General features: G+C 45.7%; 8 protein-coding genes across 8 annotated transcripts; 4 read left to right on the plus strand and 4 right to left on the minus strand.

Moving 5' to 3' along the window:
- Positions 1-2697: 2697 nt before the first annotated feature.
- PADG_11694 (uncharacterized protein) lies at positions 2698-3611 on the plus strand (the record flags this gene model as incomplete). The annotated part of the gene is made up of 2 exons (XM_010761621.1): positions 2698-2858; positions 3008-3611. The coding sequence occupies 2 exons, from the start codon at positions 2698-2700 to the stop codon at positions 3609-3611; spliced, it is 765 nt and encodes a 254-aa protein (XP_010759923.1).
- Positions 3612-4873: 1262 nt separating this feature from the next.
- PADG_04001 (CMGC/CDK/CDK7 protein kinase) lies at positions 4874-6201 on the minus strand (the record flags this gene model as incomplete). Its single annotated transcript, XM_010761377.1, has 2 exons — positions 4874-5913; positions 5982-6201. 2 exons carry the CDS (start codon positions 6199-6201, stop codon positions 4874-4876), a joined length of 1260 nt encoding a protein of 419 aa, XP_010759679.1.
- Positions 6202-6755: 554 nt separating this feature from the next.
- On the plus strand, positions 6756-7589 carry PADG_04002 (uncharacterized protein; the record flags this gene model as incomplete). The annotated part of the gene is made up of 1 exon (XM_010761378.1): positions 6756-7589. One exon carries the CDS (start codon positions 6756-6758, stop codon positions 7587-7589), a length of 834 nt encoding a protein of 277 aa, XP_010759680.1.
- A 528-nt stretch (positions 7590-8117) lies between these two features.
- On the minus strand, positions 8118-9923 carry PADG_04003 (uncharacterized protein; the record flags this gene model as incomplete). Its single annotated transcript, XM_010760975.1, has 4 exons — positions 8118-8186; positions 8258-9322; positions 9395-9592; positions 9678-9923. 4 exons carry the CDS (start codon positions 9921-9923, stop codon positions 8118-8120), a joined length of 1578 nt encoding a protein of 525 aa, XP_010759277.1.
- A 1321-nt stretch (positions 9924-11244) lies between these two features.
- Positions 11245-13656, minus strand: PADG_04004 (CAMK/RAD53 protein kinase; the record flags this gene model as incomplete). The annotated part of the gene is made up of 6 exons (XM_010761379.1): positions 11245-11930; positions 12002-12018; positions 12097-12227; positions 12306-12898; positions 12992-13517; positions 13615-13656. The coding sequence occupies 6 exons, from the start codon at positions 13654-13656 to the stop codon at positions 11245-11247; spliced, it is 1995 nt and encodes a 664-aa protein (XP_010759681.1).
- Positions 13657-14079: 423 nt separating this feature from the next.
- Positions 14080-21019, plus strand: PADG_04005 (1-phosphatidylinositol 4-kinase STT4; the record flags this gene model as incomplete). The annotated part of the gene is made up of 9 exons (XM_010760976.1): positions 14080-14162; positions 14592-14787; positions 14858-16468; positions 16534-17737; positions 17797-18301; positions 18365-18736; positions 18804-19056; positions 19117-19608; positions 19697-21019. The coding sequence occupies 9 exons, from the start codon at positions 14080-14082 to the stop codon at positions 21017-21019; spliced, it is 6039 nt and encodes a 2012-aa protein (XP_010759278.1).
- Positions 21020-22311: 1292 nt separating this feature from the next.
- On the minus strand, positions 22312-23211 carry PADG_04006 (uncharacterized protein; the record flags this gene model as incomplete). Its single annotated transcript, XM_010761380.1, has 1 exon — positions 22312-23211. One exon carries the CDS (start codon positions 23209-23211, stop codon positions 22312-22314), a length of 900 nt encoding a protein of 299 aa, XP_010759682.1.
- A 3312-nt stretch (positions 23212-26523) lies between these two features.
- On the plus strand, positions 26524-27372 carry PADG_04007 (uncharacterized protein; the record flags this gene model as incomplete). Its single annotated transcript, XM_010761381.1, has 1 exon — positions 26524-27372. The coding sequence occupies one exon, from the start codon at positions 26524-26526 to the stop codon at positions 27370-27372; it is 849 nt and encodes a 282-aa protein (XP_010759683.1).
- Between the last annotated feature and the right edge of the window lie 113 nt (positions 27373-27485).

Raw genomic sequence — 27485 nt, forward strand, 5'->3', positions numbered from 1 at the left:
TCTAGGGATCGAAGTAGGAAAACGACCGTGTGTACGGTGGGTGTATTTACTTTGTACGAGGTTAGCTCTGCTGTTTTGGCGCAGTGTAAACAAACAAGGGAGAGAGGCAAGGCGATGAGAATTACATAAATGCAGATAAGGGCACAGCTCAACCTCTGACGGTGGAAAGTGGAAACAAGCAGGCAGCAAGCCAGCCAAATAATGATACACAATAGCCACCATACCCTGATGGTATGATGTTCAAGAAAAGCAAGGTACACAACATGGAGGGATATGTCGAGAGGAACATGATGAAAATAGTTACCTGTTGCTGCACCTTCAACCGTCCAAGCGTAGGAGGTTGGAATGGGATGATGCCAGAGAAGTATCATATCAGGCCCGAGGCAAAAACGAGAGACGTAATCGAACGTTTATAGAGAAGAGGAATAAATGGTTCTTTGGAGGAGGGGGAGGATAGTGGTAGTGATTAACAGATGGAGGAGGGCGTCCTGGCGAAAACAAGAGGATAGAGAGCGCAGAAAGAGAGATAGCTATCTGTTTTCAGACAACCCTCACGCAGCCAGAGTTGAGCAGACGAGGAGAAGGTATATGTTGGCGTAGGCGCGCAGAAGTTGGCAGACGTATATTAGTTGTGCAGAGAGGAAAAGTTGAGGTGAGGACCGTGAAGATCGAAGGGGAGGAAAGGAACCCGAGGCAGATCGCAGCAACGGCCCCAACAACGAGAATTATTTATTTATTTACCACGACCACAAACCACTCTTGGTATTACTAGTAAAACATAGTAGTTACAACTACAAACCACAGCTGGTTCTACTTCTCACAGAATCTTTTATTTGCTGTGTTTATTCTCGACAGCCACCCGTGAAATATTCAAGTAACAATTAACATAGTTACACATAATCATTAAACTTCCAACTTTCCTTGCCCCCCCTTTCCCTGTCACGGCCTGTCAAAAAACCTGTCAAGCCGGCCAACATCCACCGAGTTTATTTGCACCTATTAAGTGTCAGGATTCAGTAATAGGGACGGACAGGGAACCCAATAATCGAAGGCCCCTGCTAATATACTCTCTTAGCCGAAGCTTTTGGTGGGGAACTTACATTCTCCCTTCCAAGATCCAAGAGCCCTTCATTCTGGCAGCCATCGCGGTGCTGAAAAAGACTGTTCAACAGCCCATAGAAGGAAAAGGGGGTAAGGTGAAAAAAAAAAGCAAAAAGACAAAAATAAGATTGGCCTAACATGCGAAAAAGAAGGAATTGGTCGGGCCGCGTCAAACGGCCAACCGGATTCATGGGTGGAACCATGGAAGTTCTGACCGCATCTGCTTTCCCACCCCCCACCCAGATGGGCCCTAGAGCAACACGCTACAACCAGCGATCAACGGGTAATTGGCCACTGCCTTTCGACGGGCGAGTCCCTAACTCGCTCTAGCTGCAGGACCAGTGTGATTTCCCAGCGTTCCAGTCGCCTCAGTCGCTTTTCGTCTGAGCTCTTCATTGGCTGCTGCTAAGGTTTCTTGGTAAGATCCCGTGCTCTTCCGGCGCTCTGGTTGGCTGCCCCTGAGGAGAGCAGCGTGCAATGGCTCGCAAATAAGTTGCAACCTCCATTCACTCCAAATGCTCCTGTTCTCTTGCGCATATGCTCCTTGCTTTGCATCATCTCCGTTAATTCACTTTTAGATGGAATGTTGGAAAAGATTTACGATCCATTATAGATAGTGATATTCTAGGAGTTTGCCATACACACTTTGGACTTGTTTCCTAGGCTCGCGCGCGACCTCACCGTCCTCACCTTGCGGCAATCACCTAGTTCTCTCCATCAGTCACCCCTGAATCTCCATTCTCAATTTGAATCTCGGTCAACTTTACGCGATGTAACTGTTCAGTGGCCAAAACGGTGGGAATGGCACAGTTCCCATCTTTCTCCTTGTGCGGCTCTTTTCTCCACTCCTTCGCTAATCCCAATCTTTCATTTTCTGTCCTGGATCCTTCTATCACTTTTCCTTGTGTTCTTATGTTCTTATGTTCTTCTTATTTTTCTTATTCTTCCTCCATTCTAAACAAGTATCTGTTTTCTAGAGTCTCTTTTACTAGCTTTCTTGGCTTGTGTTCAACTTCTATGGAATTCCTCACGATGCTCAAAAGGATGACTGAAGAAGAGTGGGAGCGCAGATTGCAGATTGCAGGCTGAAGGTGGTCTGCCTGTTAAGTCCCTGTTGAATGGGGAACAGGTCTTCAAGAAGCCGGAGCCTGGTACAGAGAAGAATTATGAAAGAAAAATAAAATTAAAGTCAAAATATCCTCAAGCTGGCACAATGTAATGATATTTCTGAGCATATTTTGTGACTCGTCTCTGAGACGCTATCCAAGGCTCTTCCAGTGTCAAAGTTGCGCTAGGATCTGGAAGACAGCCAGGACTCTTTCTGGCTCAATGACCAGATTGATAATTTTAGCAGAAAGATCCGAGCAGTAAGGTATCCAGAAGAGGAATGTCAGAAGCCAGAAGGTGAACGGCACTCTTGCTTCTTGCAGAAACAGGAGCTTGAGGCTCAGGAGCTGGATGACTATCAAAATTGGGTTGTCAATGAATATAAACCAGGCATCAGCGTGTAGGAAGACTAACATAGTGTGAACTTGCTACTGGAGGAGGTTCGATCGGATTGCCCATCTAATGCCCGAATAGAAGAGGCCCAGTGAGATGTTGCTCCTGTGTGTCCCGTTGCAGAACCCAGAAGGAAGACAAATAATTGATGACATGGTGGCTCTATACCGCAAAAGGAGCGCAGTGTCAGACCATCCAGCCCTGAAGGCTGAGAATGGCCGTTGTCCCACAGCCGAGTGTGCCCTTGATGTTGAGAGGTGAGTTCGCACTTGTGTTTCAAGTAGCATTGCACTTCAAGAAATCTAGCTAACTGCGGGGTTCCCCCCTTGCGCAATTAACAGCCCATTGACAAAGGGAAAGATGGAGGCATATCTACAGTTGCCTAAAAGCTACCTTGAAGACGCAGCATAGTTTTCCTGATTTATGCCCTATATGTCATCGGTGGTACATTGACATGGGGGAGTTTTGAAGTCCATTGTCAACATCACATCAATCACCCAGCAGCAATTTCACTAGAGTATGGTTTCCTGGAAGTCTGTGGAATGCTTGCATGGCCCAGATTCTGCCCCCAATGTCTCAGCAATAAATGCAAGGAATCACACATCGCATCTACGATATGGCGCAGTTTAGAACCGGCATTGGAGAGTGAAGTGCCTAATACTCCACAAGTTGTGGCGGATCACAATACCAAACTGGAAGCTCATGTCAACCCTCCTGAGAGCTTTAAGTGCAATGGAATTGATACTGACAATGAGGGAAAGGTGGAGCGCCCAAGAAGACAGCGAAAGAGCCCATTAATATTCATGGTGACTGGTGCTGCGGAACCTGCGGTTGTGGGGACCGGCCTTGCTGGCATGGATCTCTTCTTCGGTCAGAAAACATTCTCTTTAGTCCTTTCGGTCCCAGATCATGCCTTGGCTTTCTCCCGATACTGGTCGTCCTTCTTCGACCAATTCCTTAAATTTCGTACTTCTCCTCCCGAAGACAGCACGCGTTTGACCTTTCCATAAACCCTAGATTATTTAGGAGACGCAGATATGACACCCAATCTTCCACAACTAATGCCTGCAATTTCTTCATATCTTGAGTTAATGAGCATGCTATCTGGAGTTTTGGTACTTTAAACCCAATAATTAAACTTATTCCCGTTCGAAGGGGTAGGTTCTAGCTGTTTCTGCAACCACAAATGTCTCGCCATGCCTCTAGAACGCGGGGCTCATACAATTTCGGTGCTATATGTCGCAGCTACTTCCGCGATTAATCCTCGTCGATAGTGTGATGAAAATCCTCATGGAGCTGCTCCGGTCTGCGTAATGCGAGATTGCAGGAGAACCCGGTCTCTTATTACAACCTGTTATTCCCTACTTAATAAAGTGCCTGGTAGGTTGGAGTGATGGCAGATGGGAGACGGATGTGAAGCGCTTACCGGGCCTCGGGAATCGGGAAGTATTTCTTGACAACAGGGTTTTGAAGTCAAAATACTGTTCAATATTTTTTGGAGATTGGGTTCAACCCGCCCTCCCTTTTAACAGTTTTTCTTTCCTTTCAAAGGTAGTGTAGCTCAGATACTATAGGGTCAAGTTCCCACATGTAAGGGCATGTGGATATATTCATGAGAGTCAGGCAAAGGTACCGGTGTTGCAGTTGAGGTTATCCATCTGGCCTTTCTTCATTGTAGCAGATGAGATGGGTTGTGCGAATCCATTCGATTGGTGAAATCTTCCTTCACGCTCTCTTCACTGCAACTTATCCCTCAGGTTGACCTTCTCAAGTCTCCTCCATGCATCCATATTTCCACAAGCCCTTCACAAATTCTCATATCTCTCCCCATTCCCTTTTTGCCTTTGGATATCCGTATCAATATACACACATATATATAGAGGTTTTCCTTCCGAACCAACCCAGAAACCTTGGGCAGCCTTTGATATCCCGCGTTGTGGCTTCAATGGAATGTAGCCTGTTGGCAGCAACAACATGCGCCAAATTTACCTCCTAGGTATAACAGGAGTCTAACAACCCCCTTCGATTTAATGATAGTATTAGTGTTTTCAGTGGACGTGGATGAGATCTAATTCCGTAGATCTCACCACCACTGCGGCCACAACGGCCGCCCAATGGTATATCATCTCTCTTCATAGACTATACCTAAAGCCGAGACTATTTAGCAAGGCTTCGTGGGGCCTAGGGCTCGTGATAAATCCCAAAAGCGCCATCATGGGATAGGAACAATGAACCACGAGCCGGAGACCCCCCCCCAACAGTCATGTGCACCTCAGAAGTTGCATTCCCTAGGTTGCTTCGTCGCTCCAAAGTCCAGTGGCCTTGCAGTGTTCTTAAACCAAGAATCATCAATATCCCCTCCCCGCCTCCCCATATCATTGCCCATCTTCTTCGCACCACCCGATTTTCGCGGTAAATCTTCGTTCCTCGTCGGTGTCGGCTCAGCAGCCCACCATGGATGCTGCAATATTTGCCGCGCAGTGCTCCGTTTTCGCGGATCAAGCTTCAACATTGATGCAAGGAGGTCAGCACCTAATGGGCCCGCTGTAGGGAACTGGCGCATGAAGAAATCACGACCTTGCAATGGAGTGATTTGGATTTCATCGAGGGGTACGTAATTGGGGAGTTTCGTTACCCCGGGCCAGTTATCCTCTGTGGGAGTTCCGAAGGCGCCGATGATTTTGGAGATTTGGTCCATGTCTGTGTTTCCTGCGGCAAATGGGACACGTAGGAGAAGTTCCGCAAAAACCATCCCCGAGGACCATATGTCTACTGCTCCAGAGTATTGGCGGGCACCGTACAGCAGCTCCAGCGGGCGGTACCAGCGGGTGATGACCTGATGAGTCATGTTCGCATAGGGGTCTGCAAACGACCGTGCCAAACCAAAATCTGCCAGTTTAACTTCCCCATCGGAGGCAATGAGTAAATTGTTGGGTTTAATATCGCGATGTAGCACAAAATTTTCGTGGCAGAAAAAGACTCCCCGGGCCAGCATTCCCATCCACGCTTTAACGTCTGCTGCTCCGTACTGGATATTTCTATCTTTGATAAGCATTTCAAGATCTCCTAATGGGAGGAATTCCAGAACGAGGTTGAGATTCTGATCCTTAGATGAAAAGACGTCGTGGAGCGCTATGATATTAGGATGAGAGAGTTCTTGTAGATATTTAACTTCTCGAATAGCGTCCACAGAAAGCCCATCTTTGTATTCTGAATTGAGCTTAATTTTTTTAATAGCCACAAGTGACGTTGGATCCGTTCGCAGGTGGCCAAGATACACGATAGCATATGTACCTTCTCCAAGCTTTTTATCTGAGCAGGAATCGAGTTAGCTCACACGCACCAAGACGATGAGTTGGGACAGGCTATGGACAACCAACCTTTGATATATTTATGGCTTACGGCAGCATTTAATTGCTCAGCTGGCTCCGGCCCTCCCGCGAGATATGCCTCGCGCTCAGACCCAGACACCTGGCGTGAGGCAGCTTTTGCCCCTGTCACAGAATTGCGCATTGAAAGGATATTGGAATTAGTGCTAGGCCCACCGACAGCTAAATTGTTTCCAGCAGGCGAGAGAGTAGCTACAGGCGATACTGCCATTGAAGGTGAATATCTAGGTCCCGTAGCCAAAGGAAAGGGATGAGGGGAACTAAATGTGAGATCCAAGCTGCAGGTTCAAGAGATATTGGTAGCAGTCAATAAGTCACACCACAGCTTCATAAGCACATTTCAATCTATATCATCCGGGAGCATAAGAAATGGATTAGATACTTAATTCAGGTGTAGAAAATGTAAGCAAATGGAGATAAATTTAATGACATAAACCGGGTGATCAAACAGCTCCTTGGTCTGGATGGATCATTGTTGTTCCGTCTCCTCCCAACGTGAGATAAATTTTTGAACTAATCATAAGAAAACCACTCGATAATCGCTGGGCATCATCCGTTCGACAACAGCTCGGTAGGCATCTCGCCAACCAGATAAAATCTCCCAAGGCACCCAATGCTTCATGCCATACGTCACACTTCACATGAATGACGAAAATTATGCCCAATTGAGCTCTAGCGAGGCCCTTTGAACCCCGTATCAATCTGGGCACCACACCTACCTACGAATGTACAGACAGCTCAATCAATCCAACCAATCCACTAACCATGGCTGTTCGAAACGTATCCCTCAACCCATTCTCCCACCGCTTTCTGACCTCTTTTACCATCTTTCCCTCCGTCTCCACCTCAGCTTCCTCCCCTTCCATCTTACCCTCCCACCGATTCATCCGCCATCTCCATAAAGTCGCACAGCCCGTCCACGTTCCCCCACCAACTCCCTTCGTCCCAGACCTGACAACCTTCCTCTCCCTCATCGGCCGCAACATGGTCCGTTTCGCCCCTAAGTTTGCCTCATGGGATGAACTGTTCACACTTAGTTCCGCTCAGATGAAAGATCGGGGCATCGAGCCGCCGCGAAGTCGCCGGTATCTGCTACGCTGGCGCCAGAAGTTTCGGCGCGGAGAGTATGGTGTTGGCGGCGACTTCGATCATGTCGTTGACGGCGTGGCTCACTTGAGGGTTATAGAGGTAGCCCGGGATACGACGCAGGAGAAGAATGATAATACATTGACGAGTCATGATGGCAACGATGGGTCGCAAAAGAGTGATAACGTTCCCCCCCTTACAGTCACCGGTAGCGTAACGTTATCACCCGGCATGAAATGGGCTGTGGTTAACTTGCCGCCTGGCGAAACGGAGCCGAAAGAAATACCCCGGCCACTCAAGAGATATAAGGCCGTGAGGCTTGTGCGTGGTGGGATGCTAAGGGCACCGTATCTCAAAGTGCTTAAAGGAACGAATGGCACGGCTGGAACTATACAGGTGCAGGAGGGAATGTGGGAAGATCGACGAGGTCGCAAGATTGATGGCGGTGAGAGGAGGCAGGCAGAGGTTAGGGCGAAGAGGAAGAGTGAGGAAAGGAAGAAGAAGGCTGTGTAGAAGTTTACGGGAAGGATAAGTGTGTGATTTCCTTTTCTGCTTGGAGTAGATATGTATTTTAGTTGGCTTCTCTCTTGGTTGTTGTTTTAGAATCAGCTCCATTAGATTCGGTTAACTACGCTGGACATTTTTATTGATTTAGTGTACAATTCTTCAGGGAGATGAAATGGAACGAGAAAAAAACGGGAAAGAAAAGTGCTATGATATAATAATTAAACACTCACTCGTTGTGACACGAGAACCTCTCAAAGGGAAAAAACACCCAGAGTAATTGACAATTATTAGAATCAGTATAAACTTAACACCAAAAAAAATATAAAAATAAAAATAAAATAAAAAAATGAATAAAATAAAATGAAATAAAAAAACACTTGCTTCAAGACCGTTCTAGCATTCACAGAGGCAGATGCTAATTATGATGTACTCGTCTAACGCAAGAAGAAAATAGAAGAGAAAGGCCCTTGTTTATACAGAAATCCAGAGGCCGCAGTTGGTGAGAGATAGAAAGAGCGAAGCGGAATGGAATTGTTAATTCTTGGTAGGATTTCTCTTCTCCCAGGCGACTAGCGGCTTTCCCAGAGGTTTTGAGAAAAGAGACTGGACAATTATATTAGTGACACAACATTTTTCAAATGATAAAAGAGAGGTGGGAAATTATTTAGTCTTACTGAATAATCAGTCTCTGGCAGGGCAGTGTCGCCATCGAGTACCTTCAACTTCAAGTGCCTCACGATAGCCACAAGAAGTGTGCCCAGTTGTACATATGCAAATTGTTCACCAATACACCGATGTCGTCCGGAGCCAAATGGAAGGTAGGGGCTGTTTCCACCCTTGCTTACCAAACCGTAGCCGTAGTCAAATTTCTCCTCGTTTTTGTCGTCCGCTTCGCGAATTCCCATCCTTTCCCATCGGTGTGGATCCCAGGTCATGGGGTCCGGGAAGTGCTCTGGTAACCGCGATGTCACACCGGGAGCTGCAAGGAGGTTGTGAGAAACTGGGATTGTGTAGCGTGTTCCTTCGACGTGCATTGGCGACTTGACCGCGCGAAGAATGGAGTGAATTGGCGCATGAAGGCGGAGGGTCTCTTTGATGACGTGCGAGTTGAGGGTGAGTCGTTGAAGAGTCTCGTAGGTTACGGGCGGGAGGCTATCACCCAGGACCTGTTTCTGCTCCTCGTACAGTTCCTCTACAATATGCGGGCAGGATGCAAGTCGGAGCACGATCCAAGACAAAGTCGACGAGGATGAATGCTGTCCCGCCATTAACAGGGCAATCATCATGTGCGCAATCTCGATATCTGGCAGTGGAGTTCCATTCTTGTAAACACAGGACATCAAATTCCAGACCATATCTTCGGTGTCCTTTATGCCACCAGCTTCACGTCGCTTGCGAATGATGTCTGTATAAATTGCGGCCATTTTTCTCTGGGCAGCATCACGCTTACGGTTATGTGGTAGTGGAGCCCAAGGAAACATAAAGTTGACGGCAGCGAATCCCATATCCAAATCGTGGTAAAGCTGCGCGAAGCTCGAGTCGAATTTGCTTCTCACTTCTTTCCCTTGCAACGACCGGGAGGCAGTATAGATGGTTATTTCAGCCATGGTATTGCAGACATCGAGAATCCCCTTGTCACCCTGGAAAGCAGAGGAAGTTTCCATATACTGGTTGAATTCGTCGGTGATCAAGGTAACGTATATGCGCAATGATTCCGAGGTCAATCCGAATTTGACAAACTAAAATTAATAAAATTCAGTATATATGCTTCATCAACAAAAGAAAATTTTAAGTTATCTCTGATCCCATACCTTCTTCTGTTCCATCAGCTTCGAATTGGGGCAATCATATACGACATGCCTGCCGAAAACGGGGGTTGTAAGAGGCGAGTAAACCTCCTCAGCGCAAACGTCCTTGAGCTTGCCGTTGAGAACGAAATCATTGCCTTTAATTCCAAGAAACACAGTTGTCTTTTTGCCCAGAAGGATAAATGTGAAGATATCGCCGTACTATAAAAATGGGACCAGATGTTATTAGAGTCGATTGAAACAGAGGGACTTCCTGTTATCACCGGTTTGGGGTCGAAATGCATACCTTTTCCCTACAGCTCAGGAAGAACTTGTAAGGGTCAATTCCATAGGAAATGGTGCTCCCAATGATAGGGAACCAATGGAAGACAACGGGTGGCTCATTAGGGTTCTTGAAGAGGAGTTGGCAGAGAACGTTTATCAACACGGACAGAACAATGAAGGAAACGAAACCAGCGAGGACGAGGACCCAGAGCGACAGATTTGAGTAATAAGCGCATATGCAGGCAACGACGTTCGCAAGAAGTCCCATAGCGGTGGCGCGATGGCGGAGGGAGTTTGCAGCGTAGGGTTGCAGGAATTGAAGGGCAAGCAAGGCGTTATTGGTTTTGACTAAAGGAGAATCTTGAGTTATTTTGACGGATTAAAGAACGGAAACTTTATTATGAAGCAAGATCACGTGTATATTTTTGGCTTTGACTGATAGTTTCGGCATACAACATCTAATATACCCTGTCCCTCCACCAAAAATATGCTATGATGGCAGGTAGCCAACAACCATCGATACCAATTGTTACCAGGCACCAGCATTTGAGCCAATCACAACCAATCTGGACCTGGTAATGATTAGCACGTCCAAGAGAAATACGAGCTCAAGAACCTTTGGACTGTGATATTATTGGCATGATCTGGAGGGAAACAAATCCGCCAGGCAGAAAATCACGCCACTTAAACGTATTCTCAGGCGAGCGGCGCACCAACCTGCAATGTGAATCTACCTACTTTGACGCGTCAAAATGCCATCAATTGGCAAAAAATAAAAAATAAAAAATAAAAGAAACTCTATAGAAATAGAGGACAGGATTCAACTTGCAATTCTTCTTTGAAAAATAAACTCATGAAGCAGCAAGACTGCATAATGTTTCAGATTGTACTCATTTCTATCGATTGAATGATCAATCTCTCATATATGAACTTACAAATTCATACTGATTGACCGAAACCGAAGATGAAATACTTGTTCAATGAGTGCTGAGTCTAATCAAATGAGAATTATCTTCTAAATTTGCTTTTGTGAAAAGTATGATAAATCATCTTCTTGTTATCCATTCTCTCACCCACATTTTGATAAGAACTAAGTTTTATATCTAATAAATCGCTGTATAGAGTTTCAAAGTCAATATTCAAAATACTACAGTAATATTTTCACTCAGTATGAGGTTTAGTTTGAGAATATCTAGTATATATCTGGGGTACCATTGTGTGTCCCCTCCGCCTTTTTTTTTTCTACAGCCGTTGCATTAAAAAGTGAATCCAAGTCAAATCAGAAAGAATAGCAAATCCTCCAATCCCAAATTAAGCAGCATCACTGCCTGGACAATGTAAAAGGAATGGATATAGAAAATAAAATAGGAGCTCCCTTCAGGAGTAACCAAGAAGAAACACCTAGCAAAAGCTACCCTACCGTACACATGGGTAGATAGCCATACATATTCTCACATCTGCACAAAACAAAAAAAAAAAAGAAAGAAAGAAATCTCGAATACTAGATGGCTGCTCAAAGCAAAGGAATCAAGTGCAGAAGACTCACAAAAAGGAAAGACACACATCTCCCTCCGTCAGTGAGACCACGTTCATCTCCGTCGGCCCCGGGTATACCGCTCATCAAAATCATCACTGTACAATGTTGGATCACCCCGCCCTCCCAAATGCATGAAGTTGGCCGCACCCCGATTGGCCGCCGGTCCAGGCTCCTGTCTCACCTTCGCTCCTTTCGGTGTATGATTGTGCATCCGTCTGCTAGCTTCGTTACGGTCAAATACCCTCACTTGCCTGCGTCCACTCGTGCCGGTTGTGGTATCACCGAAAATAACCTGGCTCGATGGTAGCTCGTTGATGCTGCTTATCAACGTCCGCTCGCGGGCCATTTTACGCTTGGAGAAGTCGAGCTTGCCCATTGCGCCTGTTAGACCGTCCGTGCTGTCGGTTATGCTGAGATATTTACCCCTGCCCGTTAGCCAGGGGTGTTCCAGGCACTCATCGATGGTGAGTCGCTTGCCCGGGTCGACTGTAAGCATCCTGTCGATAAGGTCCAATGCTGGGTCTTCTACGGAGTCCCAGTAGGGAGACGGGTAATCGAATTTGCCCAGTTTAATTTGCTCGGCTAAGGTGTATGGGTTTTCACGGGTGTAGAGTTCGTCCGAGAAGGGAGGGAACCCGCAGAGGCAGATGTAGAGAACCACACCAAGAGACCAAATGTCGACAGCCCGGCTATATTTGCGATGTCTGGGGTTTTCTTCAAGAATTTCAGGGGCAACGTCTACGATCACAGTTAGTCACTCAAAAATGTATATTTTCAACAGTTTGGCAAAGTCGTTATTCAAGACTCACAACTTGGTGTACCACATCTAAGAGAAATGGTAGTATTAGCATTCTTATATCCTTTCCATCCACAGGAACAATATCTCAAAATCCTGGCAACTTACAAAGTGGTGGTGAACGAATCGTCACCTATTATCTTCGCAAGGCCAAAATCAGCCAGTTTCACATTCAGATGCTCGTCCACCAAGAGGATATTCTCCGGCTTAATGTCCCGATGAACAATGTTCCGTTCGTGCTGCGCGCAAGAGTTAGGGATACGGAACTAATTATAGAGGAGATTTAATTGGAAAAGGAATCAGAGAATATATCATACGAGATATTTGAGTCCTTTAAAAAGTTGAAGGAAGACCTTTCGAGCCTCTCTTTCTGTAAGTTTATTATGTGCAACGATCCAATTGAATAGTTCGCCCTCCGGAGCAAGTTCAAGGACCAAGTAAACGCCATCACTTTCATCGAATGTATCTTTCAGACAGAGCACATTTGGATGATTGACACTCATTAATACTGCAATTTCTTGCTGCAGTCCGTCGTTGTCGGCTCTTTGTGAGTCTCCCGGTCGCTTTTCGAATCGCTTCACTGCATACTTTTCGCCAGTCGACCTTTCAACGCACAGATAGACCGTGGCAAAATGGCCTTTTCCCAGCTGCTGCAGGATGCGATATTGCTGTCGAAATTTGTTAGCGTCTCTTGTTTTGGGGTAGCGGAAGACGAATCGCGCGTCATCCACTAGGTTTATTTCGTCGCCATCTTCCAATTCACGGCGTTTATTGCGGCCCACGATGGCCTCGTTTATAAATGTCCCGTTGCTGGACAGATCTTCCAAAATGGCCACAGAATCACCTCGTTTCTTTTCATTATATATTAGAGCATGTCGGTTAGATATGGTGCATATATCAAGAACAAAATCTTTACAGCAGCGAAGGTAAAACAAAAAGAAGTTAGTCCAAAGGCGCTTCCAGTTACTCCGTTCTGGTCTGGATCCCTCTTGAGAGAACATACCGCATTCTGAATGACGCCCGATGAGATATCCACTTGTATGCTCTTGGGCAGGTGTCCCTAATGCAGGATTTCCACGTTTTGACCTCGAAGATCCTCCTTTTCTGCTTTTCTCCGCCCTAATGGCAGGCGAGGCCAAGGCATCTCGCTTTTTCAAGACTAATGGGTCTCCAAATCTGGAGTCGAGAGGAATGAGATAGCCCCAGACGCCTTCTGCGGTCTCATCTTCCACTTCATCCGCATATGCTCTAGGAGGGTAAACAAATTGGGAGAGGGCTTGTGTATCATTAGGTTGGCTTGAAAAGGGGAGCTCAGCAGCAGGAGTGTGGTGACGGAATTGGCTTGGATGCCCTTCTGGCGGTGTGATAGTCTGCTGTTTTTGTTGTATCTCCGTAGCCGTGGACTCCTGATGTATGAGTGGGGAAGCCTGATACCCTCGTTTTGTGGCGGTTGTTTGTGTGAGAGAGGAAATCCGTTGAGAGCGTCGAGGTTTTTTAGAATCTTGAGCAGTTTGGTTACCAGCGCTGGGCTAAAATAACAAACCAAAAACAACGCGGAGACGTCAGGTATCATAAGGCAAATTGAGTTGTCACAGACAAGGAATTATACGTAGGCACTTATCTTACCCGTCCTCGTTTCAAATGACTTTTCTCTTTGCTTGGGGGCATGTTGGTGTTATGGTTTGGATACCTATATTTGGAAACTCGGATGGGTTCAAGGTAGGTACAAGAGTCAAGCACAGGCCGGAAAGCAGAAGAGACCCAACAAGAATTGGGAACGTCAACTTCAAGGGTGGGGTGAATATTTAGAGGACAGGTGAGATGATTACTGAATTGCTGCCAAATCTGTCAAAATCTGCCTGAAATTGAGGGGAAAAGAATAGTGTTCGTCGCCAGGCCGCAGTTCAGCCCGTCTGGAAGTGTCTGCAATGCACTTAAACGGCTGATAAATCTTGAGGCTCTGTCAACTCTGGGGCTAAAAATTGGGAGTGGAGTCTTCAAATGCTGCAGCTGGTCCAAACGCCAGTCGATAAAGGAGGCTGATTTGATCAGTTCTTGTAATCAAGTTTCTGGGGATCTCAAAAGAACGAAATGAACAAAAGATTCGCAGATTTAACAGCCTTAGTTACAACTGAGTGCTCTGTATATATTTACCAATTAGAGATGCATACGGAGTACATGAATTCGAAATACATTTATAGATATTTATATAATCTCGTTGTAGAGAGTTTAAAAGTATTCAAGGTATTCCTTTAGAAATTGTTTAACTGTTTAGCTTGTTTCAGTACGTAGGGTAGTTAATACCTTGTTCCCTCTGCACTTTATCTGGCAATAGCCGTACCTGGTATGTACCACCACATAATCACCGGGGGTTTCGTCATTAACTTACTCTCTTTGGTTAGTTATTTAACTTCATCTTTCAACTTATTACTGAATATTTTTACCATTTTCTTGCCTAATATTTTCTATCCGCAGAACACAATCCAATGCTTTAGCTGTTCCTCCTCATAGACTTCTGCAGGCTCTGCTGTAGGCAGCTCTTTGAATTATGTATGGCTTTCCTGTCCATCCACTGCGAACCAAACTGTCTAACATGTTTACAGGTCTCCGCCTTCCAATCTGCGGCGTGCTGCCTTCGACAAGCTTGCCCAGTTAGCCTCAAGATATCCGGAGAATAATAGCGGGGGCATATCGGACGTTGATCGCCTAGGAAAGGCTTGCTGTCGTCCACAGTCGTCCTCAGGCGGGTTTTTCGATGGAGCTTCCAAAGCTCAACCTCCTCTCTCGTCCACTCCGCTCGTATGTAACCACCCCTCTACTGCGCACCACTGGGTCGTATATGGAAATATCTTAACCTTTATAATAATAGACTATTCGGGAACTGGACGTTCTGCTAGCACTTTGTAAAGCAGCCTCCAAGCCGTCATCCCTGGATCAAGCTACAAATTTGGTCACCCAACTCGCCGGATATCTCCCCAATTCGCACCTCCTTCCGCTTCATCCATCCCCGTTTCTTCATCACATTAAACCGTCTCCATGGGAAGCGTTGACATACAACCTTAGTGTTGCCTTATTGTCGCTGGGGTCTAGGTTTCCGTGTTACCAGAGCGAGATAATCCAGAGCGTCGTCTCATACCTCGATAATTGCCTCCACGGTACTGAATCCCTACCCGCTTTGCGAAACCGCACGAATGACGAACGGGAACTAGGAGACTCTCAGACTGTTGTGGAGGTGGCATCAATCACTGTGTCTCTTGTGGGATTTTTGGATGCGGCATCCGTATATGCCAACTTTTGGACACCCGAAGAACGACTTGAGATCATTCGCCAGTTGCGCTTGATACTTTCTGAACAGTTTTTGATAACAGTTGAAACCGTTTCATCGACTCTCCGTAACTCAGAATTACCAGACCGTGTTCTGCTCGACTGGCGACGATATGCTCGACGCTATGCGTCAAGAGGGCGCCCACTTGGCGCAATGCTTCTGCAACAGGCATTCATGCGGTTTATCAGAGCTTCGACCTCGCCCGCCCGTGCCGATGGTCGAACTATTTCTGAAATAGACCTTCTGGATGAATATATTAGTAGAGCGGAGGTTACAAAGCAGAACCAGGCCGACCAACTCGTCCTCGTGCAACCACTAGCGGAAATAATCGCCGAACAGATTCATCAACTTGAGGATGGAGCTGATTATCTACAACTTGGCTCCGCATGGCAACAACGGCTCGCCTTCTCCGCGAAATCGTTTGCCTTAGTTAGCTTCCTGAATTGCGTCATTATTGATGAGGACTCGACTGATGCTGACCTCCTTTTTTCCTGGCTGGAGGACACGTTGCTGAACCCAGACCAGATGGCTGATGGGGAGCTAGCTGTAGTGGTTCTAAAATCAATAACTGTCCTAGCTAAGCTTTTTTCTTCGATGGCTCTGAATACAACCCGATGTTTTCTCAAATTTATCGTGCACAACGGTCAAAGTGGCGGGACGGTTGTGGTCGCCGCCCGCTGCTTAGCAAATACCCTCCGCCTTCTTTCACAGGACACAGTCATTGGCACCTTGTATTCCTTGGGGAACGTCCTGAGTTCTGGTCCAACAGCAGAGAAAACGTACCAACTTATGGCAGACGGTATCGTCACCAATCCTCGAAGCTTGGTGCTGCCATACCCTCAAACCTCGGACGGCAGCATGATATCTCTTAACTTGAATGAAGATGCTGAAACTTCAACAACGTACCGAAACGTGGTGCACGCCATAGTTACCATCGCTACAAGCTGCAACGATAGTAAGATTGTGGCATTGGCGCAGTCGATGTTGTTGCAAAAGATCGGGAAAATTAATGCCGTGGTCAATGCCTGCATCATCGAGGAAACAGCGGCTCTTGCTCTCCATAGTGATGAACCAGAGTTCCAATTGCTTCTCAAGTTTTATTCCCGTTTCTACAGCGAAGCCCTTCTGCAAAATAATACTTTCATTATTGATGCCGTACGTAATTTTTGCCATCCCTCATTTGTGTTAACCGGCAGTTATTCACTAATTATCCATTGTAGGTTCACAAAGCAAGAAATCATCTAGCGGAGAATTTGAATCAATATTCTCACCACTATCGGATATATCTACTACATCTTATTGAAAGTATCGTCAATAAAGGCGATGTAACTGACAGGAAGAAGGATCGCCAGAAGGAAGTAGAGTTCTCTGCAGAAGAAATTATTCCCTTAGTTAAACCTCTTGCGATGCTGTTTTCAAAACATAAATATAACTGGGAGCTCCCCAGCGGTACCAGCGAACATGATATACCCTCCCTGCTCCGTGATGTGTGGTTTAATATTGCAGTCCATGGTATTTCCCTTCGTTCAGAAATTGCCCAGCAATATTACCAGGAGCTCCGCATACTTGCAGTTCACTCCCCGCCGCTGGTAGCAGAAAACCGTGTTGAGTTATTGGAGAGCGATATTGAATTAAACACTGTGCTGAGGCGTGGAGCAACTCAACAACACACCGCGGATCAGCGCAAGATACTTTCCACTGAGCTCCCAAATTCGGAATCTGATATCAGACGGTTGAGTTATCCCAAGACGATCTTTTTGAACGCGACCCTGCTGATCGAGAGTCTTCGGGCGGCATCTGGCGACTGCACCAAAATCCTTACCTATTTCCTTGACCCTGTCCTTAATAGCACAGATGTAGGCAGTTGCATGAACGCCATCGCGGACAAAATCGTCTCTATTTACCTTGAGAAATCTCTCTCAGGGCGTTTAACGAAGTTTTCGGCCCCGTACATTTCCGCTCAACTAGCAGATACCTTTATCGCCTGCTGCCATCGAATTGATAAAGTACAACAGGTTGCGGCAACCAATGCCAACAAGATCATAGGTCACTGTCCCTCTTCGCTCTGCGAGAAGAAATCGCTTTTTGTTCTCTTGGATTTGTTAACCGTTATGTGGTCGTCTTGTTTGGATGAGGAATTAGATGAGTTCGAGTGGAAGTCTACCTTCACGTCCGCAAGAGGGGTCGTAAAGATTGAATTATCGGACAACTACGAATTTAGAAAACGTACTTTCACCACGTTTTATCAACTTGCACGAACATGGGTATCAACGGTTATGAATATTGCTCCGCTGGATGTTAAGGGATTGCTTCAGACCTATCTTTCGGACTACGAAGATGACGGTGCCTATGGACATATCTCTATGGGGCGATCCTTCGCTCTGGAATTGGGTTCTTCCATTCCCTCCAGCGACCAAAGATTAGGTAGATAAAGGCCTCACTCCCATATTCACCATTCAGCCTATACTGATTCTTCTTTCTAGGCTCCATTGATTCTCATAACAATTCGATTGTCAATGTGGCATCCGATTTCATTGCCCAGTATACAACTCGCCAGGAGTATCGCTATTCCGAAGCACCGCCATTAAACCACAAGGATCGGGAACATCCTAACGACCAAGTTTCCAAGGTCGACCTAACATCTCCAAACTATGTAAACACCGTAAAAAAAAACGAAACATTGCTCCTCGAGTTAGAATCTCGAATTTCTCAGGGCCAAAAGATCCCATTAGATATTTGTCGGAACTTACTTCGAAGAGCTGCTGCATTGATTTGTAGCTCCAGCGGAGCACAAACCTCTATTGTATCACACCTTGTCAATATCCCATTCCTGATGTTTACAAGGGAGTCGATAAAAATGGGCATTTCGCTCTGGTTGGGCGTGATCCATGAAAATCCGCACACAGAACCAAGAATTCTGACAGAGGTTGCGCAAGCATGGGAACGAACAATCCACAAGAAGATGGGGATATTCAACCCGGATTTTCAGTGAGTGACAATCTGCCCTCTTTCAACCCAAATATCCCTCAGCTGACAATTCTGCTCTTTGAGATATGTTGATCCGTTTATGTTAAAAACGGAATTCTCTCCATCGGACAAATCTATTATCCTGAAACGGCAGAACAAAGCGCAAAATATCATATCCCCCCACTTCCGCATCTTGCAATTTTTCGAAAGCCATTTCAACGCGACCAGACAAGGTAGTGTTCATATCGAACGTATATTTAGTCGTCTGGTAAGCGCCACTCTAGTGGGCCTACAGAGTACAAACGCCCACCCGCTTGCTAGGGAAATCCATTTCCACGTTGTTTTGTTTGGTTTGAAGGTCCTTCGATATTGCACATCTCAAACGAAAGTTGCACTATGGAAGTTGAAGGATCAAATTCTTTCTGCAGCTTTGACATGGTTCAGCCATCCACCTCGGTGAGCTCTTCTCTATTCAACTGAGAAACATTAACTAGAATTTTATTTTTGACACTTAGATATTTAGGTGGTCCCTCGGAGGAAACAGGCTGCAAATGAAGGCTGAGGATAAGGTGCTTAAGGACATTGAATCCCTTCTAGAAAGTACAGCGCGGATAGCCACGGATGCATCGAGTACTAGAAGATCTCTTCAAGCCAAACAAGAATTAGTTCGAATATTAGTTGAAAACGAGCGATATCGTCTACGGGTATGGCTTTCCCCACTGGAGCATGAGAAGAGGCACTACATTTCAGGCTCGGTGAATAAAATCGACCCCGAGGTATGTTCCACCTGTAAGACGCCCACTTTGAGGGAAACATATTTCTCACATAGTTCGCAGGTTATATCTTCTCTGATGCGGTTGGCATGGGCTGAAAACCATGGGTTGGCAATGCAACTTGCCGCGCGGTTTCCATTCCCAAAGCTCAAAAGCGACGTGCGCTGGCTATTACTTAATTTCCCCGAAAAGGCTATCGATGATCCCGATAGCCTGGAGATACTGATTGGCACTGAACTACCCCCTGATGTGTCCTTCCAACTCAAGTATCTGCTCTACTGGGCTCCCGTAAACCCCATTGCGGCGGTAACGTATTTCTTGCCGACGTATGTCAACCATCCCTTTATCATTCAATATGCCATGAGGGCCTTAGAAAGCCACTCTGTGGATGTTAGCTTTTTTTACATTCCTCAGCTCGTCCAGGCCTTGCGACACGATGCTTTGGGTTATGTTGAGCGTTTCATATTCGAAGCCGCGCAGTTGTCACAGCATTTTGCTCACCAAGTTATCTGGAACATGAAAGCCAATTCTTATAAGGACGAAGATGCTCAGATTGTATGGTGCCCTCCCCATTTTCCTTTCCTCCACTGTTTCTTGAAACATAAATGCAAGACTTGAACTAACAGTCATTCACTTTTTATAGCCCGATCTTATCAAGCCTGTCCTAGACAAGTTCTTAGATAAGTTGATAAGCCACTTCTCAGAAGAGGATCGAATCTTCTACGAAAAGGAATTCTCTTTCTTCAATGAAATCACTGGCATTTCCGGGAAGTTACGGCCTTATATAAAGCGCAGTAAGCCAGAGAAAAAGCAAAAAATCGAAGAGGAATTGCGCCAGATCCAGGTAGAAGTTGGAGTATATCTGCCGAGCAATCCAGACGGTGTAGTTGTTGGGATTGATCGAAAGTCCGGAAAACCTTTGCAGAGCCATGCAAAGGCCCCATACATGGCGACATTCCGGATCAAAAAGACCAAAAAGAAGGAGGAGAATGGCAATGGTAACGGGGTGACAATGCCTAAAGCTATCGCAGACGATTCACAACGCAAAGCAAGTGTTGATGAGTCGGCGTTGCAAAGTGCAGATAGTCAGGAAGAATCAGAGTCGACTTACGAAGTCTGGCAGTCAGCTATCTTCAAGGTCGGTGACGACTGTCGCCAGGACGTGTTAGCACTACAGATGATCGCAGCTTTCCGCAGCATTTTCACAACAGTTGGATTAGATGCGTTTGTTTACCCTTATCGGGTAACAGCCACGGCACCCGGGTGCGGTGTAATCGATGTGCTACCCAATTCGATCTCACGAGATATGCTAGGTCGCGAAGCCGTCAATGGTCTCTATGATTACTTTATATCCAAATATGGCGGAGAGCAGTCGACTCGTTTCCAAGAGGCAAGGAGCAATTTCGTCAAAAGTATGGCTGCATACTCAGTCATATCATACCTTCTACAATTCAAGGATCGTCACAATGGAAACATCATGATCGATGACGCTGGTCATATCATCCATATTGACTTTGGCTTCTGCTTCGATATTGCCCCTGGTGGCGTCCGGTTCGAACGCGCCCCATTCAAGCTTACGTCGGAAATGATTGCTGTAATGGGCGGGCAGAGTCCTCCCTCCAACTCAGGTGGCTCCTCATCAGCTGGTGGTGGTGGGCTATCCCTTAATAGCCACCCAACATATTCGCAGTCATACCGCTGGTTTGAGTCGCTGGTCATCAAAGCATTCCTCGCCTCAAGACCATATGCGACCAAGTTGTCACATATTGTGATGCTGATGCTTGACAGTGGCCTGCCGTGCTTTAAACCTGACACGATGAAGAATTTCCGTGACAGATTCGTGCTGGAGAAGACAGAGCGTGAGGCTGCTGAGTATATGCGAGAGTTGGTGAAGAAGAGTTACATGAGCATGTCAACGAAGGGTTACGATCAGTTCCAGCTGCTGACGAATAACATACCCTATTAGACATTTTGCATTGTTAAATGGATGAATGAGTTGCAGGTTGGCAGTCAACCAGTCCCGCTTTTGGCATGCTCTTTCATTGGCAAATGGAGTGAGTACTATGGACTGTTAATGTCGATGCCACACATCGTCTTTCATACTTTTCCTCTTAACCTTGTATTATTTTTGTAGAATGTAGACATATACTTTTACCCATTTTCTTCAACCCTGTTCTTTTTATCAAATCCTATAGAAATAATGCCTTTAGGACCATTGTCTTCTTGTATTTCCTCACAGACATCAAACTCCCTCCTCTTGCGGCATGTTAATTGTTCTACAGTGCTATCGTCGATAGAAGCTTGACACATGTACAGTACTGTATGCTAATGCAACAGAAATAATATAATATGATATAATATAAAAGGCTTAGTTGGAGTTGGCAAATGAATACTCATCAATTCGCGTCCTTGGTGCTTGCAGATGGCGTCTCCAGAAGGCACCTGCACTCTCTCTACCAGCGACCCAACTAACCTTCCAACGTTGACTTTGCCTTAAAACAAACCTCCTTTTGTTCAAAAGATGGCGGGGACAATGTTGAACTAAGTTAATAAAACAAAACTTCTGAGAGAGGCAGTCTGATTTTAATATATTCAAAGCTGGGGTAGCTAAAAGATACAGAAAACCCGCCACGACACTATAGTTCAAATCCGGCTCGGAATGAAAAAATGTCCTTTAGTCTTGCGCTTCTTAAATAATAGGGGCATCAAATAGCAAGTGGAAATATGCACCTTCAGAAAATCTCTCTTCCGCAGACAACGTTGAACTGAAAAATACTTATAAAACCATCTCAAATAGGAAATAAGGGAAAAGTCCACACACAGTGGCCTATGGACAACATTGGACTACAATTTAAAAAACAAGTAGGGAACTGAAAAATGGGAAAGAAGGCAAGGGAAATTCCGATGTGCAGCAGTCTTAGAAACTAATATTATGCAAGAATGGAAAATGGGATCATCCTCGCGGCGCTATAAGGTGGTCACGATTGCTCGATGTTTCCATCAATTCCAGTGTGGGGGTTGTCATTGTATCTCGATTGGAGATAGCAACAAAGGATGCTGTTGGAATGTACCCAATTGAAGCAATCCTTTATCAATACCTGACGACCGGCGCCAGATTTTCAGGAGCTTTCCTTCTTGGTCTTGTCTGCAGGTCTTATTTTATTTCCCAATATGTCAAATAAATTTTGACAACGAGGCAAAGATAATATAAAAAGTAGAGAAGCATATACTGAAGGAAAGCAAAATGTAATGCAGACCTTAGTCCATGAAGTCACCCCTCAGTATCTTCTCTTGGAAGTAGTCAGGTTTTGGCCTCTGTTTTGGCTGTTGCTTCAGTTTCTGTGCACTCTCAGGAGGAAGTGTTGTAGGTTGTTCCATTGTTGCAACGGAAGCAGCTCGTCTGTGGTGCTGAGAATACGTGGAAGAAGGGCTAGGTGGTGATCCCTGCGTTAAAGTTGGAGACGTTGGGGGAAAAACTCCCAGCGAAGGAGCACGTTCAGCACGACTCCGAAGGGCTTCCGGCCAATTAAAGCCTTCGCCTACAGAACGCCAAAAAGAGGAGTTAGATTTATTGTTCTGGGGATTGTTTGTAGATGTACTTGCAGCAGCCACATCAGTGGGGAAGGCCAAAAAGGATGTGCTGTTGGCAGTGGACAGGGCTCGTTTCCTTGCCAAGGCAGGATTCCCAGAGGGATATCTACCATTTGAACATCCACCGCCAACACGTTCCCGGAATGCTTGAGCTCCAAAGGAGAGACGACGAGCAAACGGTGTGGAAGGGGAAGTCATTGGTGTATCATTTTCATTTTCCTCTATCACAGAATCTTCCATGTTTGGTGATCCAGATAAAACCGAGCTCGAAACGCTTTCACGACGCATAGCTTTGGCACTACTGAAAGGAGACGACTGAGTAGGAGAGCCCGAGAGACCCAAAGTGGTAATCGACATACGGCGACGCTGCTGCGCCTGAGCACTAGCAGAGGATATGATAGAACCCGGGATATTTATGGAGGGACTTGGGGGTGGTTGCTGAGGGGCAGCATTGGCAGGTCTTGAGAAGAGCTCTGAGAAGGAGGTGCCGGAAGCAATGGAAGCACGGCGGCCCGGAGGAAGAGCTGGAGCAGTTGAAGGCGGTGAATTCGAACGCTTTTCGGACATGACACAGGGAGCAAATGGGTAGCCGGCAGAAATACCGGTAAGCTATAATAATATGGCCCCAATTGTGTTTCGGTCTTGATCAATGGGCGTTGTGAGGCCCACGATAACAACAGAATAGTATATAGAAGTCGTTCTCAAGATGCAATAAAGTTGTCGACAAAGAGAAACAAACCAGAAACTAACTACTGTGTTAGAGGAAAGATGTCAGCAGGATTACATGACCTGATCCTCGCCTCTGGAAAAAGGGGCAGGAGGGGGCCAGCGAAGAGGGGTAAATCCTAGTGGACAAGTACGCAAAGGGAAGAGCTGAAATGATAGTCAAATGCTAGGAATGCTAGAGGGAGGAGCAATAAGATGGGATTGAAAGTCCGGGGGACCGGATCCAGTACGGTGTGAGGTGGCGAGAGAGCAGAAACAGCGGGGCCAAGGTAGCTTGCAGGAGAGAACGTGCTTTAGGTGGAGGTTGATTCGATGGCTGAACCTTGGAGCTGGGTGATTGAAAACACTGAAACAGACAAGACCGCAAAAGAGACAGTGGAACTTTCAGCTGGTGAAGGGACTGGATAGAAGAGGACAATGAAACTTCAAGAGGTCAAAGATGTAGAATGGGTGAAGAGTTGAGGAGATGAAGGGACGACGTTGAAAGATGAAGTCGGAGGTTTGAAGTTGAAGATATTCCCAAAGAGGAAAAGTTGCGTCCTAGAGACCTGTGACGTATTGTGGTACGAACCGGTAACGGGACTGGATACTAGCGCCATTTGGCGTGATTTTGGCCTGGCTTGGCCTGGTTTACCCCGGATTTGTTTCGGTGCTGTGGAGCAAATTACGTCACATTACGTCACCAAAACAGCGATAACGGATGATCCGGGGTAATCTCGGGACAATCTCGGGACAATGTTGATGCGACTTTTCAGCTCAGAAAGCAGCAAACGTGAACCTGAAGACTGACGGAATTTATTTATCTCCAGTGAACATGAAAAACAGTCTTGAACAGGGATCTAATGAGATATATATGTGCTGTACATACAACTTGGAATTTACAGAGAAAAGAATTAACTCTGCTGGGTGGTTGCATCTAGCCCGTCAGCTGTCAACTCTGCACACCATGGATCTCTCCCACTAATCGTGCCGCTGCGCAACCCACACCTCGTGTGGGTGCGCCACACCAAAACGATAAAAACACCAAAACGATAAAAATTTTGCAATTTCATCATCTTCATAATCTTCATCAATTAATAACTCACCACAATGTCAAATAAGGATAAAAATATTGAAGACCGTATTCAAAAAGCTGTCGCTTACCACCAAAAAAACCCAAATTCCAAAATACTGCCTCTGTCACGAGAATTTGAGGTTCCTTATCAACGTCTCCGAGCGCGTATCAATGGAAGGAATCCGAATACTGCAAAGATTCCAGTTAACAAGAGATTAAATGAGAGTCAGGAGGATGCAATTAAACGATGGGTCAAGCTGCTTGATGAAAAGAATTGTCCTCCCACAGCCGAACACATTGAAGATTTCGCAAATTCAATGCTCAGACATCAGCACATAGATCCTACTACCTCTCCTTCAAAAGTCAGCAAGATGTGGACTTATAGGTTCATTGAACGCCTACCTGAGTATAAGAGGGTGAAACAGAAGCCAATGGATCCAAAGAGAGTGGCAGTTGAAGATATTGGATATATCAATACATGGTTTGAACGTCTCCGGATTCTATTTGAGCAGTATCAATTTCACGCCTGTGACACATACAACTTCGATGAGATTGGATTTCAAGAAGGACAAGGATGTGAAGAATGGGTTATAACTGCTTTTAAAGAAGCTAATTCCATCATTCCTTCATCCTTTTCAAGAGGTTTGATTACAGTCATTGAATGTGTATCCATGGATAATCATGTCATTCCGCCATTGATAATCTTGGCCTCCAAAACACACTTGGAGGATTGGTATACACAGACAGATTTGCCCAGCAATTATAGAATTGCTATATCAGATACTGGATTTACAAATGATGAGATTGGATTTGAATGGCTCAAACATTTCAATACTGCTACAGAAAAGAAACAGAAAGGAAGTCATCAATTGCTTTTAATGGATAATCATGGATCTCATATCACGGAGGAGTTCATATAATACGCGGATCTTCATAAGATAATTCTATATGGATTTCCATCGCATGCCACTCATTTGCTACAACCTCTGGATAGTCTACCATTTCAGCAATATAAGCATTACCATTCAAAAGCAGTCAACTATGCCGCACGCCATGGTCTTGTTAAGTATGAAAAACGGCAGTTCCTACAAGACCTCTCAGCTATGCGAAAGCAGACCTTTAAACCCGATACAATAGCTGCAGGATGGGCTCAACGTGGCATATATCCATGGAATCCCGACCGAGTTCCTGACACTCTTAAGCAGCGAATCTCATCACCTCCTCCAATGCAGATTTATGAAGATGAGAATGATTCAGATCACATACCTACCTCTTCTTCTCAGCTATCCTCACCAAAGACAATCCAAAAGCTGAAACGCCATATCAATATTGCGGAAAACGCCATACAAAGTATTAGAGATACTCTTGATTTGAAATCACCCACCTTGACACGTCGTTTGAACAAGATATTCAAAGCAAGTCTAATCCACGCGGAACTTAATGAGCAACAGACCACTGAATTAGAGAACTTTCTCAACGCCAGTAAACGCCGCAGAGCTAAAACAACCCATCGCCAGGTTCAAGTAGGGGGAGTCCTCACTACTAAAGATGCCAATAGAAAAATCAAGCGGCGTAAGGATAATGAAGCTGAAAAAGAGCAGAATAAGGAGTGACGGAGGCTTGGAGTTGGTCCCATGAAAATTGGCAATAACCCACTCAACACCACTGACAGAAGAGGGATTAAATCGATTTAGAGATGGCACACATACTGGGAATGATGTAGATAATCTTTTTATTATAGATTAGCTACTGGTTGTTGATATAGAGTGCAATAATGAGGATGTGATTCAAGATTTTTATCGTTTTGATGTTTTTATCGTTTTGGTGTGGCGCACCCACACGAGGTGTGGGTTGCGCAGCGGCACGATTAATAGGCATCTCCACGAGTTTTAGTGATATTAGGCATCCATGCTCTGTCTGACTCTGCCAGTTGATGGACTGACTAATTACCAGGTAGAAAGATAATAGACGAAGGGACCTTGACCTGGGTTTCAAAGTTATTCTGATTCTTTGTGTCTAGTTCAGCAGTTGAGATTCCTCATTAAAAGGGTATTCAATAGATAAGACAGTATCAAAGAAGAAAACAACCCTTCCTTACAATGGCTACCTCCCATGAAAGACCCTCCTGGCTGCCAGAGGATTTTCTTTGCGCGGATCCTCAGAATGCATCTTCCCGACGCATCGACTTCACCAAAACCAACAGCGCATTTCCAGAGTACGAGGGCCATTATGCGCTCATGGTGGATGACCTCCTCTCCAAAGAAGAATGCGATCTCCTTATCCGGGCTGCTGAGGAGTCTACCATCTCTGACTCAAACAAAACTCCCAAGTGGGATCAAGCCCTGATCAACGTGGGAAACGGGCAACAAATGCTCCATACCGATACTCGACGCTGCTCCCGCATCCTCTGGGACTGCCCCTGGCTAGCGGCGCGCATTCTTTCTCGAATCCGCCCCTTTATCCAAGATGACATCGAAGTCCTTCGGGATGTCTCATCCATCTTCTGCCGCGGGCCTGCCCAACGTCAGGAAACCTGGCGCCTTTCTAGACTCAATGAACGCCTTCGCTTCCTGCGATATTACCGTGGCGAATACTTTCGTCCTCACATGGATGGCCCCTATGTTACTCCAGGTGGAGAGGAAATATCCTTTTTCACGCTGCATCTGTATCTGAATGGTGAACCAGGTGACAGGAAGATGGCAGACTTATCTGCTGTTAGTGACGATCAGGTCAACTCCCTACCTTTACGTGGTGGCGCAACTACCTTCTTCCCTCCATTCATCGACTCGGATGACGCACGCACTTTCAGCGTTAACCCGCAAACTGGCTCTGTCTTGGTCTTTCAGCACAGAGGGTTGGCTCATTCTGGCGATGAAGTCTTACAGGGAACTAAATACACTTTGAGAACTGACTTTATGTTCTGTAGAGATGGTACCGTTAAAGAATGACATTGTGATAAACCGACACCGATGTGGTCATTTTGTCTGGCTTTGGGCTGCATTTTTATTTTCCAAGTCTCTTTTCGATTTACAATGCCATGTTTTCATTTTTCATTCCTTTC

This window comes from Paracoccidioides brasiliensis (genome assembly GCF_000150735.1).
Source record: "Paracoccidioides brasiliensis Pb18 unplaced genomic scaffold supercont2.4, whole genome shotgun sequence".
NCBI lineage: Eukaryota > Fungi > Ascomycota > Eurotiomycetes > Onygenales > Ajellomycetaceae > Paracoccidioides > Paracoccidioides brasiliensis.